This window comes from Carassius gibelio, chromosome B12, assembly GCF_023724105.1.
Source record: "Carassius gibelio isolate Cgi1373 ecotype wild population from Czech Republic chromosome B12, carGib1.2-hapl.c, whole genome shotgun sequence".
Lineage (NCBI taxonomy): Eukaryota > Metazoa > Chordata > Actinopteri > Cypriniformes > Cyprinidae > Carassius > Carassius gibelio.
Genome location: NC_068407.1, coordinates 26,697,158 through 26,710,280, shown reverse-complemented (window position 1 = coordinate 26,710,280; position 13,123 = coordinate 26,697,158). Strand labels below are relative to the sequence as shown.

Genomic DNA, 13,123 nt, shown 5'->3' with positions numbered 1-13,123 from the left:
CAAGTGGTGCCAAAAGCAGATATTTTGTGATAAAGTAATCCATATGAAAACAACGCGATGTCCGTTTTTCACGTCTCCCTTCATTATATCTAATGTGACCACGCCCCCGCGCTGAATGCGCTATTCAGATTCAAACTGGGCTTGAATACGCCCACACAGAAGAAAAAGCAGCGAGTCTGTTCAAGTTTTTTTTTTTTTTTTTTATTGTTTGCTTCGCGATGAGAGGAATACGACATAATTCACCCCAAAAAGATGCTAACGCATTTTTTAAAAAGATGCTAACGCATTTTTTACTGTGAAGTTGTGTGCGGAACAACCAATCAAAACTATGTCAGTTGACCAATTAGAACACAGTATGCTACCGAAAAGTGGGGTTTAAGGAAATCTTTTGAACAGCTTCGCGCGAACCGTTTGGGGATCTCTGAGAATTGAGGTAATTTTAAAATGCTATTTTGACAAAATGAGTTTTTTAACCTTGCATGGATTTAAACCTGTTGTACAGGACTTATGAGATCTGACCACCATTAATGTATAGCTAAAGGAAGACAATGCTCAGATTGTCTGGACCCCTTTCTTGTCAAGGAAACAAATGTCTAAAAACTAGTGGTGGGCTGTTATCGACGTTAACGTGCTGCGTTAACGTGAGACTTTTATCGGATGATAAAAAAAATATTGCTGTTAATCTATTCTCAAAGTTGGGTTGGGAGCTGGGTGAAGCTATGATGACTTTCACCTTGATATTTTATATAACCCCCTGGCTGAGGCCAGCCGAAAAAGATGCTCAAGACAGTTGACTGGCCACTGCTGCGCATCGTCACGAAAGCTTATCTTTTTCAGGTGTTTTTAAGCCTTACCGCTTGTCGATTTAAACATTAAAGCTTCCAAACACAAGACGGGGGAAAGCTGAACAGAGAAGCTGGTTACTCGCGTGCTGTGTTCGGTTCGGAGAGAGAGCCGCGTATCATGGACAGCAACACTGAACCGAGCTCTCTTCTGTGAAGTTCTTCTCGAAGTCCCTCCTGCACCTGAACGAACAAATACAAATCCCAGTTTGAACTAACAAAAAGATGTCAAAGAGCCCAATTCAGTACTCGCGGGGTTCTGGTGTTCAGGGCTCACGCAGAGAAAGGCGTCTCAAAACACTTGAACGTCGAATTTGCTTATTTTTGCTCTTGTGCTGACAAATAAAAACAAAATATGTCAAAATATGCACCACGGAAATTATGCTCGAAAAAACTGTCAGTTATTTCTTAAGTGAAAGTAAACAGTTGAGGAAAAAAATGGGATGTGTATTATATTGGATCCGTTCATCATCTCTTAAAGTGACCGCCCCTAATTTATCTACTGGCTGCTGTAATGTTAATCCAAGAAAATGAAAATCACTCACTGCCCTTGTGCATTACTTTGTAGTCAAACCAAAAATTATTCAGATACCAGATATAATTTTTTATATATATATAGCAAAACGGTAATAATGTGAGAAATGTTGAAGGTGTCCGAATAAATGTAGGTTTGAGTGTATATTTCATTTTTTACATTGAAGACTATGCAGTGCTATTTTACATTTAATTATTTGGTTTCTGTACCTTGACACCTACAAACTTGAAAAAAAACTTAAACATTGTGTAAATAGCACAAATAAATAAAAATAAACTTAAAATACAAATTAAACAATTTCAAACAGGCCCACTGATACAAACTTCACCTGGCCCCTGCTGACCCCAACTACAGCCCTGCTCACGCCTGTTTCACACATAATCCATCTGCAGTGCTTATGCAGTCTGTGTGTGTGACGTATGTGGTGCAGCACGGACTCGATGTGCTTTCACACAGGACGTGTTCGCGACGCATCGCTACTGGAACGCTACTGGAATCCGTTGACATGGGTACGTAATAGCCTTCAAGATCACAGTGAAATTAATCTAGATTAAAAAAATTAATCTATGCCCACCTCTACTAAAAACCTATGTCAACATTAAGTGAAGTGATAATGTGATCCCACAACAGAGGACAAGTCTTGCAAAATAGCCCCGGTCATCAGAAAAGTAATAATGAGCTAATTATGTGACATCGACATCCTGAGTCAGTTAACCTGTCAACCGCGCTGCTCGCTGCTAAATGGGAGCTGATTAAATTAACTTTGATCACAAGATCCCAAACCCAGGAATCATCAACAATTAATGGACCACAAAAAAGGGTCCATTTTGCGTGTCCCATCTTATGTGTTGCTTGTGCTTTCCATGACAGAATCTTCAAAGTTAACCTATAATCTATTGAGTACCTCAATAAATTCTTGTTTCATATGTAAAGTAATATTGTCTTGTGTGGCGTATTTTAAGATTAAACTTTGCCCAGATCCTGCACTACCTAGCTCGCAGCATATAAATTATCATGCTTTTTTATTCTCATAGTCCATGAAGTAATCTAAACAGAATTATAAGGATATACTGAATTTAAGATCAGTTGACGAACTGTTGATGTATAAACTAATTAAAGTTGGAATCAGTTCAATTAAAGTAATTTGAGACTTTAGATTCAATTCTTCTTTAAAGAAAAGAGCTAATATTTCCTTACAACTGTATAGTATAAGGGTACATTTGGCTGTTTCAAAGTTAATTTAGAGTGAAAACTCCACATTCCATCGAGCTGTAAAACAAGCTTGATGGAATGTAGAGGCCTGTTCTGCCTTTATGAAGGTGATAGTTGCATTTCAGGGGACGGGTCCATAGACCCTATGGTTAGATGAAGGGGCCGTTAGATATTATTTGTTAAATAAAACAAATAGTTGTGTGTGTGATTAGTACAAATGCTATACTAGTGACTAGGCTATGTTTTTCTCCTGTCAGACCTCCATGAAATGAGAAACGAACCGGGAATGCACGTCAAAGGAGGTGGAATTTCAGAACACACCCACCAATTGTGTAATCGCCATGGACCAATTGAAGCTCAAAGGTGTTTAGGATCCAAAACGAATTCCCCCAGAAAGGTTGCTTAGGTCAGCTATTTCGAACTATCGAAACAAACTCAAAACGAAATTAGTTTCGGCCTGATTTTGTTCGAAATTAATGTCATGTATATTGGGCCCTTAAGTAAACTACACTTTTTGTTACAAGCAAGCAGAAGGCAGGAGAAAAAAACAGCTATTAGTCAACCTACACCTTCTGACTAAAATCAGGCTGGTCTCAAATGTGACATTAGGGCCCCAATGGATGGAATCAAAATATTTGTGATCAATTTTTGATTAGAAATACAGTCTAAATTTAATAATCACTTGAAATTGGAGTCAGATTAAGCACATAGATGGACTACAATGGAAACTAAATCCTGATAAATTAAGTGAAATTTGCAGAAGTGCAAATAAAAGACAGAACAGGCAGAATACTTTCAACCTGTGTTCGAAATGTAAAAAAAAAAATAATATTTCACTGGGGATGGTGTGGTCAGTTGGTTTTTCAATGAGGTGGGATGGGGGGGTATGTCCCTGTTGCTAATTTTACATTATGATTATAAAATTTGTCTTATGTTTAAAAGGTTTTTATATAATGACAAATTAGCCTTATTAGAAATAGCCTTAATGAATGAACTATTTTTATAAAGCTTTTTTCTTTCTGGTGCCTGAAATGGAGGCATTAAAATCACCTTTTTATTAATGCAGTTAAAACTGCTTATTAACTGTTTATAATGCATATGTAAATGAGTTAGTATTCATCCATGAACACCTTTATAAACCCTTTACAAAGGGAACCTTAGGTTAAATTTTTACACATTTTTTCTTCTCTCCATTCTCAAGGTATTTGGATCTAAGAGGATTGTCTTTGGGGACTGGTCAAGTTACTTGGCCTGACAAGTATGGGCCAGAAGAACGAGATGAGGCCTACAAGAGCTTCAGTCTTTCAGGTTGGGCTGGTCGAAGTGGTCATGATGCTCCAATGATCGCTCTGGATGCCCTCTTAGGGGCAGGCTTTGACTGGGAGGAACTCATGAGTCGAGCAGGATTTCATGGAGGTCATCTTACTAGATTTTAGAATGAACTATAACTAGTTTGTATTTAGTATGTAAAAACTAGGATGGGATAAACTATGCATGAAGTGAGGAAATGAGCATGAATGTGTCAATATCGCCATAGAGTGCCTTTCAGCTCTCACGATACTAACACATTTTGGTCTTAAAGGTGCAATAGGTGATTGTCTTCAGAATACTTTTTTGTTATGCTGGTTGAAAGTCTCGTCCCAATAGCAATCATTAAGTTAAGTGGTTTAAATGTATTTATGTAGTCTGTGGGAGGCGTAGGACCAAGAAATGTTTGTCCTTTCGTACCTGCCTGTCAACATATGTATTTGCATACTATTGTACTCAGTTCCCACAGACGAGATATGTCATATATATATTCTGAAAGGTATGCTATCCATTTGCTAAACAGGGTTATTTGTTTAGTTTCAAATTATAAAAAGACAAAATATTTTATGTAAACCATGGGTTTTCAAAGAAACTTTTTTATTATTATTTGGAGAAAACTGATATTTGGATGTAGTTTTTTTTTGTTTGAATTTTGCCTAGCAAATGAAGAATGCCAGAAGAAAATCCAAAAGGAGTAGGTTTTAATGATCACATTGTATGTGAACAAACACATACATAACACTATGATACTTTAAGAATCGACCAACATGAACTAAAGAGACCAGGTTTATAAAGACAAGGGAAGAAATAATCAATCCTCTAAACAAGTAATCAATTAACTAAACAAGAAAAGAAAAAATGACCAAATAAGGAAAATTCAAAAGGAACAGGAGAACAGAAGTCCATGAATGTGACATTAGTCTAAAATAACATACCATTTGATAGTAATTTTTATGTTATCATGGCAAATGAGTTATGTTCTGGACACCAAAAGGCACCCTACAGTGATATTGACCTGAACATTTGCAATACTGACACTGTATCAAGAGGATGAATCCACATAAAAATATTGGACCCAATTTTTTTTAAGTGTATAAGTATATATTAACATTTAAATTATATTTCATGTAAATTAACTTACAATAAGTTTAGATATTAAATAAACCTGCTTATTACAAATATCTTGCTCAGAATTTAATTTATTCAGAATTACTCCACTTTTACTTTCAATTTGGTTTATTTTAATTAATCCAGTTTCCTACTTTATTACATTTATCACTACATAATGGAACTGGTATTTAAAAAAAGCTTAAATTATTGAAATTCCTAATGTTAACCTAATGTTAACTCAGATTCTGAATTATGTTGTTTTTCAATTGAAATTACAACAAAAATGACACATAAGTTGCGCAAGTATCTAAGACAGATGTTTGCATTTTTATGGCAGTATGAAGGCTTACTGCATTACATTCTCATTTGAGCAGAATATCTCAATGAGGTAAACTTTCCAGATAATGATAATACTTTTTTTCTTAGTCAAAGTGAGTGTGTGTGTGCATGTTCGCTAGTTTCGGGACATTAAGTATTATACTAGGTGGAAACATCTGGGTTACAACTGCTACCTTAGTTCTCTGAGAAGGGAACGAGTTGCTGTGTCATTTTGTTCACACTATGGAATGTTTTCTGTGTGACTGCGACTAAAGCACTTTTTGAAACATTCCACTCTCAGTGGTGTGTACCATGGAAACCAAATGATACCCAGGAACTTGATGCTGCTCACTCTCTACAGACGCACCATTGATGGTCAGAGGAACATGTTGAGTTAACATGTTAAGTGAACATAAAATTCCCTTCATCTCCTTAGACTTGATATGGTGCATGACTAGCCGTTCAAAGCAAACTGGATGGTAGTCATTGAAGCAGAATGGAGATGGTTTCTTCGGGACAGGAATGATGGTGGTAGCTTTGAAGCATGTGGGAACAACAGCCTGACTTAGTGAGAAGTTTTTTCTCTTCTCAAAGTGAGCGAAGAAGGTTGTTCAGCTCATTCAGCAGGGAGATTTTGCTGTCACAGTTCTGCGGTGGGGGCTTGTAGTCCATAATGATCTGTATCCCCTGCCATAGGCTCTGAGTGTCTCTGCTGTCGCTGAATTCATGGCCTATCCTCCTGGAGTACTGTCTCTTAGCCTCTCTGATGCCGTGGTATAGGTTGGTCCTAGCTGTACTCAGACCCACTTCATCTCCAGCTCTGAAGGCAGCATTCCAAGAGGTCAGGGAACTCCCCTGTCATCAAGGGCTTCTGGTTGGCCTGGACAGTGATGGTCTTTCATGTGCGCAGAGTTTAACTTTAAAATGTGGTTCTGCCGACATCGAGCAGAAAATCATGACTGTATGCATGTTTAAAGACAGGTAGACACAATGAAGACGAACAAAAAATACTGTGAGTCACAAGACAAAAAAAAAAAAAGAAAAAAACATGAAAACACCATTTTGATGGGAGAGAGAAGTGTGGATGCGCCAACATCTTGGAAAGAAAATTCAGTTCTATGAACCAAGGTTACAGTTGTGACCCAGATGTTTCACTCTGAGGAAGCACCGCTACTCCATCATTTCGTTTACTCAATGGGAATCCTTGGAATGCATGGGATCCAAATACAGGTTGGAGATTCTGACTAATTTGTGCAGAGTGAATGTTTTGTGGGGCCATGTTATCAATTAAAGATAACACAGTGGTAAATAATAATAATAATAAAATTCAGGATACAGTAAATAACCAGCAGATATATATAAACATCTCGAGATCAAAGTCATTACATAACGAGATAAACTCATTCAACTTCAAGAACAATGTCGAAATAAAAGGTTGAGATTAAAATAAAGTCAGATCTCAGATCTCATGTTTTTAGATAAAACTAGTTAAATTTAGAGAAAAAAGTCGAGATAAAATGTTGAGAAAATAAAGTCATGTTTCAAAGAAAAGAAAAACTTTACATTTTGAGAAAAAAAGTTGAGAATACACACACTTGTGTCATTATTTTTTTTCTCAATAGAGAAGAGCATGTGCAGTGGCATAGGTCAAGTCAAGTCATCTTTATTTATATAGCGCTTTAAACAAAATACATTGCGTCAAAGCAACTGAACAACATTCATTAGGAAAACAGTGTGTCAATAATGCAGAATGATAGTTAAAGGCAGTTCATCATTAAATTCAGTGATGTCATCTCTGTTCAGTTAAATAGTGTCAGTGCATTTTTTTGCAATCAAGTCAACAATATCGCTGTAGATGAAGTGACCCCAACTAAGCAAGCCAGAGGCAACAGCGGCAAGAAACCGAAACTCCATCGGTGACAGCATGGAGAAAAAAACCTTGGGAGAAACCAGGCTCAGTTGGGGGGCCAGTTCTCCTCTGACCAGACGAAACCTGTAGTTCAATTCCAGGCTGCAGCAAAGTCAGATTGTGCAGAAGAATGATCAGTTTCCTGTGGTCTTGTCCTAGTGGTACTCTGAGCCAAGGTCTTTACAGGGGATCTGTATCTGGGGCTCTAGTTGTCCTGGTCTCCGCTGTCTTTCAGGGCAGTAGAGGTCCTTTCTAGGTGCTGATCCACCATCTGGTCTGGATACGTACTGGATCCGGGTGACTGCAGTGACCTCGAAATAAGAGAGAAACAGACTAATATTAGCGTAGATGCCATTCTTCTAATGATATAGCAAGTACATTGGGTATTATGGGAAGTGTTCCCGGTTCCGGTTTACCTAATTAATGCAGCCTAAAAATCCTTTAATGGATCTGGATATTAAAAGCATATTAGTATGTTATGGGTAAGCCAGGTTAAAGAGATGGGTCTTTAATCTAGATTTAAACTGCAAGAGTGTGTCTGCCTCCATAACAATGTTAGGTAGGTTATTCCAGAGTTTAGGCACCAAATAGGAAAAGGATCTGCCGCCCGAAGTTGATTTTGATATTCTAGGTATTATCAAATTGCCTGAGTTTTGAAAACGTAGCAGACGTAGAGGATTATTATGTAAAAGGTGCTCTTTCATATATTTAGGTGCTAAACCATTCAGGGTTTTATAAGTAATAAGCAATATTTTCAAATCTATACGATGTTTGATAGGGAGCCAGTGCAGTGTTGACAGGACCGTGCTAATATGGTCATACTTCCTGGTTTTAGTAAGATCTCTTGCTGCTGCATTTTGGACTAGCTGTAGTTTGTTTACTAAGTGTGCAGAACAACCACCCAAAATTACAATAATCTAACCTTGAGGTCATAAATGCATGGATTAGCATTTCTGCATTTGACATTGAGAGCATAGGCTGTAATTTAGATATATTTTTGAGATGGAAAAATTCAGTTTTACAAATGCTAGAAACGTGGCTTTCTAAGGAAAGATTGTGATCAAATAGCACACCTAGGTTCCTAACTGATGACGAAAAATTGACAGAGCAGCCATCAAGTCTAAGACAGTGTTCTAGATTATTACATGCAGAGTTTTTAGGTCCTATGATTAAAACCTCTGTTTTTATTTTTCAGAATTTAGCAGTTTTACTCGTCATCCAGTTTTTTTATATCGACTATGCATTCCATTAGTTTTTCAAATTGGTGTGTTTCACCAGGCCGCAAAGAAATATAGAGCTGATTATCATCAGCATAACAGTGAAAGCTAACACCAAGTTTGCTGATGATATCTCCCAAAGGGTAATATATAAAGCGTAAAGAGTGGGGGCCCTAGTACTGAGCCTTGAGGTACTCCATACTGCACTTGTGATTGATATGATACCTCTGCTACTTCACTGCTACCGAAGTGCCAATAGTGTCTGTCACTATTTAAGTATAAACAGCATCTAAAAACTATGCAAAGTCAGAAAAAATTAGCTTACTCGCTGACAGGACTTGATCAGGCAACTATTAAACAGCGCTGTGAGAAGTGTTTGAGTTTGGAGCAGTGCCCTATTCATACAAACTACAAACTCTGCTGTGATTTAAACAAGTTTAAAGGCAGATGAAACAGTGCTGCTATTCTCAACAACAATGATGCAGAAACGAGGAGAAACGGCAACAACAATCCAGTTAGAGTACTCTTCAATCCACAAATCAATATTTACAATGGATTTACCGAAGTAACACTTAACCTACCTAATTAATACAATATTATTAAGCAGTCGTTAAGCAATTGATTTCCAATGTGATATGTGAAGAGAAAAGGAAAAAAAGTGAGTTCAGCTAAAGGCAATCGAACCCTAGTCAAACGGCATCACACGCTACATCCCTGCATATTACTCTCCAGCATACTGCACTGCAGATGCTGTTTGACTCTGTCCAACGAGATGAAATGAATGACACGAGTGTGTTTATTCTCAACTTCTTTCAAGAAATTAAACGACTTCTTTCTCTTAATTTAATTACTTTATTCTCAACAGTTTACCTTGGCTTTTTCTCAATTTAATTACTTTTCTCGTAGTTTTTACTTGAAATTTAACAGGTTTTGTCTCAAAATATAACTCTACCTCAATATATACACTACCTCAAAGTAGTGCAGCTCTTAAAATTACACATACACACTGTTAATTTCTATTGAACATAAGCCCATGCATACTTCTTGCTTTACAGGAGACAGTGACAGTACTGCAGTGATTGCCTGTTGCTGTTGGGGTTTGCTGTATGGAATGGACAGAGTCCCACAGTGTAACTACAGAAACCTGGAGTACAGGGGACAACTGGAGAGTGTGGCTCAAAAGCTGTATGTTCTTTCTCACTGCTAAAGCAAAGCTGTGAACAAAGAGAAAATGTTCACATTGACACGAATTAAATTGTTTTAGGTTAATAATGTCACTTGTAGGTGTTCTGCACTCATGACACCTTAAAAGTCACACAATCATCAAAAATAATGAGGTTGATGCAAATTACAGTCTATGTGAATTCTCCTTTAAATCTAATGTACATGTTACATGTATATTCCTTCATTAAAATTAATAAGTAATAAATAAATGCATAAATATTTTTATGGTTGCATTTGTTTGACTTCTCAGCTTTGTATACATAAGAGTATATATATATATAGATATATATATATATATCTATATATATATATATATATATAGATATATATATATATATATATATATATGTATTTATTATTTTTTTATTTTTTTCTATTGAAGAGGAATAACCCCTTTAGATGAATCTCATTTTCGAGGGGGTCCTCGAGACCAGGTACAGAAATTGACATTGACCTTATAGCGGCAGTCAAACAACTTCAAAAAACGTCTAAGGTTACGTATGTAACCCTGGTTCCTCGAAGGAACGAGACGCTGCGTCGAGAACGTTTGGGGAACGCGTCCAGCGTGACGCCTCTATAAATAACATGTATAATCAGTCCAAAGGAAGGGCGAGACGTCATAGGCAGGTGACGTCAGAGACCAGGAAGCATAAAAGCATGAGCGGCGAAGCCGGATATCAGCCTCAAAGGATGAAGCAAGCGCGAGCCAGAGATGCCGGAAGTGTGGCACTGCGACGCAGCGTCTCATTCCTTCGAGGAACCAGGGTTACATACGTAACCTTAGACGTTCCTCTACAGGAACTCGAGCTGCGTCGAGAACGTTTGGGGAATGAGAATGCCCACGCCGCCAGACTTTCCAATCTCTGCCTAGTGTGGAAGAGCACAGGTAAAGCAAGAGAAGGAGAAGAGCCTGACAGAAATTGGGGACAACCTGTCCAATGCCAAACTTTAGAAGGAAGTGAGTCTTGACCCCCAGGACAGGGGAGATCAGAGGACTCGAGACTTAGGACAGCATCCTGATCACCGCTTAGCTTAAGGTTCTTCTGGCCGGAGGCCTCAGCCTCAGCTCACCATGGAGGAAACATGTAACCAGAGGGTTTCTGCTCACTGACTGGCCACCGAGAGGGGCGTGGTAGGTCACCATGGCTGCCACGTAGACCTTCAAGGTGGAGTGGGTCAACCCTGCAGAGAGCCTAAAGGAACTCCAGCACTGTACCATCCGGGCAGTTAACTGGGTCGAGCTGGCGGTCTCCGCACCAAGAAGTGAAAAGCTTCCACTTCAAGGCATACAGTTTCCTCATTGAGGGAGCTCTGGATTGGAGAACTGTCTTACAACCTTGGTTGAGAGACCAGAAGCTAAGAGTTGTGCCTCCTCAGAGACAACACTTACAGCCTCTAAGCTCCATGCGGGGGCGCAACCTCCGCCTGCGAGAGGAGATCTCTCCTGAGGGGAACCTCCCATGGAGTGCCGTCAAAAAGAGAAATCAGGCCCAGGAACCATACCCGGCCCGTCCAGAACGGGGCTACTAACGGCAGCTCGACTCTGTCCCGGTGCACTCTCTCCAGAACTCCTGAGAGCAGAACAATCGGGGGAAAATGTACAGATGAAGTCTCGGCCATGTCTGTACCATGGCGTCCAGCCCCAGTGGAGCTGGATGAGTCAGAGGAAGCCAGAGGGGACAGTGCGATCACCTCAGTGTGAAGCCGCCATTCCCCGGGCCTCGGCCCCTGCCTCAACAGGATGTCTGCTCCCATATTAAGATGCCCAGGAATGTGAACTGCTCTGAGCGAGAGGAATTCGTCCCGGAGCCACACAAGGATCTGGTACGCTAGTTGTATAAACGGCATGAGTGCAGAACTCCTTGATGGTTGATGTAAGAGACCACCGCTGTGTTGTCGGTGCGCACCAACACATGGTGACCTCTTAGGTCTGGGAGAAAATAACGAAGTACACAAAGCACGTCCAGCATCTCCAGGCAGTTGATGTGCCATGTCAGATGGCGACCACTCCACAGACCACGGGCAGGGTGGCCCCTCATGACCGCACCCCAGCCGGTGAGGGACGCGTCCGTCGCTAGCATACCGCGGTTACAAGGAGCTCCCAGCACCGGGCCCTGGGACAAGAACCAAGGCTTCCTCCACATATCTAAGGCACGTAGGCAGTGCTGCGTGACCTTTAGCATGCGAAGTGGGTTTCTCCTCAGGGAGAACCCCTTGGTCTTGAGCCACCACTGTAGGGGTCTCATGTACAGCAGGCCAATAGTATTCACGTTGGACGCAGCTGCCATCAGACCCAGCAATCTCCGTGACTGCTTGACAGTGAGTGACCAGCCTTCTCTCACTCTCGCGACTGCAGTGAGGATCGACTCGATCCGAGCAGGTGACATACGTGCCTGCATCGTGGTCGAATCCCACACCATGCCCAGATAAGTGGTTCTCTGAACTGGAGAAAGCACACTTTTCTTGGTGTTAAGTCTTAACCCCAGCTCTTTCATGTGAGCGAGAACGACACCTCGGTGCCGAACCGCCATCTGCTCAGATTCAGCTGATATCAACCAATCAACAATGTGGTTGAGTCTGGAAAGTGTGGGGTGAGAGTGCAAGGCCAGTGGAAGATCCTTATTGGTAGGCTTTTGCCCCCAAAAGCAAACCTCAGGAACTTCCGATGAAGGAGGATGGAGATAAATGCATCTTTTGATAGATCGTGACACACCAGTCCTCGGACTTGGCCTGTGCAGTCGTGCTAAACTTCAGTCCCCTGACTGAGAGGTTCAAAAAGCACAGATCTAGAAAAGGACACAACACCTCATCCTTCCTCGGAACAGTGAAGTACCGGCTGTAGGACCCGGACTCTGCAACCCAAGGAGGGACCACCTCGATGGTCTCCATTCCTCAGAGAGAGTCTACTTCTGTTCCATTACGAGTCTGCTTGGGGCCCACCAGAACTGGATTCTGTGGCCTCTCACTACAGTGTGCAGGACACACTGAGACACATTTGGCAGTAGTTTTCACGCTGCAATATAGTCTACTAAGGGAAACAGCCTCTCAAGACTGATCTCTGGTTGCATCAGCGCAATTAGCTCGGTGCCCTGAAGTGGCGTACCGGCAGGAGACTGCCGAACTAGCTGCTCTGCAAACCTCCCAGGAGGTCGCGAGCCTCTTAGCACCGCTACGTTTTCGGGCGGTAACTGAGAGAAGCGCTCGCCGGAGATCGCTGCGCCCTGGAACACCGGCAGGGTTGGCAGAATGATCTCCTGAGGGCACTGAGGAGAGACGGGCACCGTGTAATGCGGTGTACACCACTCTTCCCCAGAGGGAGCTGGCCCTCAAAATGTCCTAGGCGTCAGGACGTTATGATGAAGGCTATCCAGCAAAAACAACGGTCCATCAAACTTCTTTCCACTAGAAGCTTTCGGCCTGGGAGCGCCACATTGACTCTAGCGTCTGC

The 13,123-nt window shown here is 40.8% G+C and overlaps 1 protein-coding gene across 3 annotated transcripts in view; it reads left to right on the top strand.

Moving 5' to 3' along the window:
* The window catches only part of LOC127969173 (ADP-ribosylhydrolase ARH1-like), a 465,099-nt gene extending 455,205 nt beyond the window's left edge, over positions 1–9,894 (top strand). For 2 of the 3 annotated variants that reach the window (XM_052570949.1, XM_052570947.1), the window contains exons 5-6: positions 3,791–4,005; positions 9,507–9,894. In XM_052570949.1, the coding sequence (XP_052426909.1) occupies positions 3,791–4,005; positions 9,507–9,658 (367 nt within the window). In that variant the 3' untranslated portion in view covers positions 9,659–9,894. The remainder of the gene's footprint in view (positions 1–3,790; positions 4,006–9,506) is intronic. The other variant, XM_052570951.1, reaches the window with a different exon arrangement.
* The last annotated feature ends 3,229 nt before the right edge of the window (positions 9,895–13,123 follow it).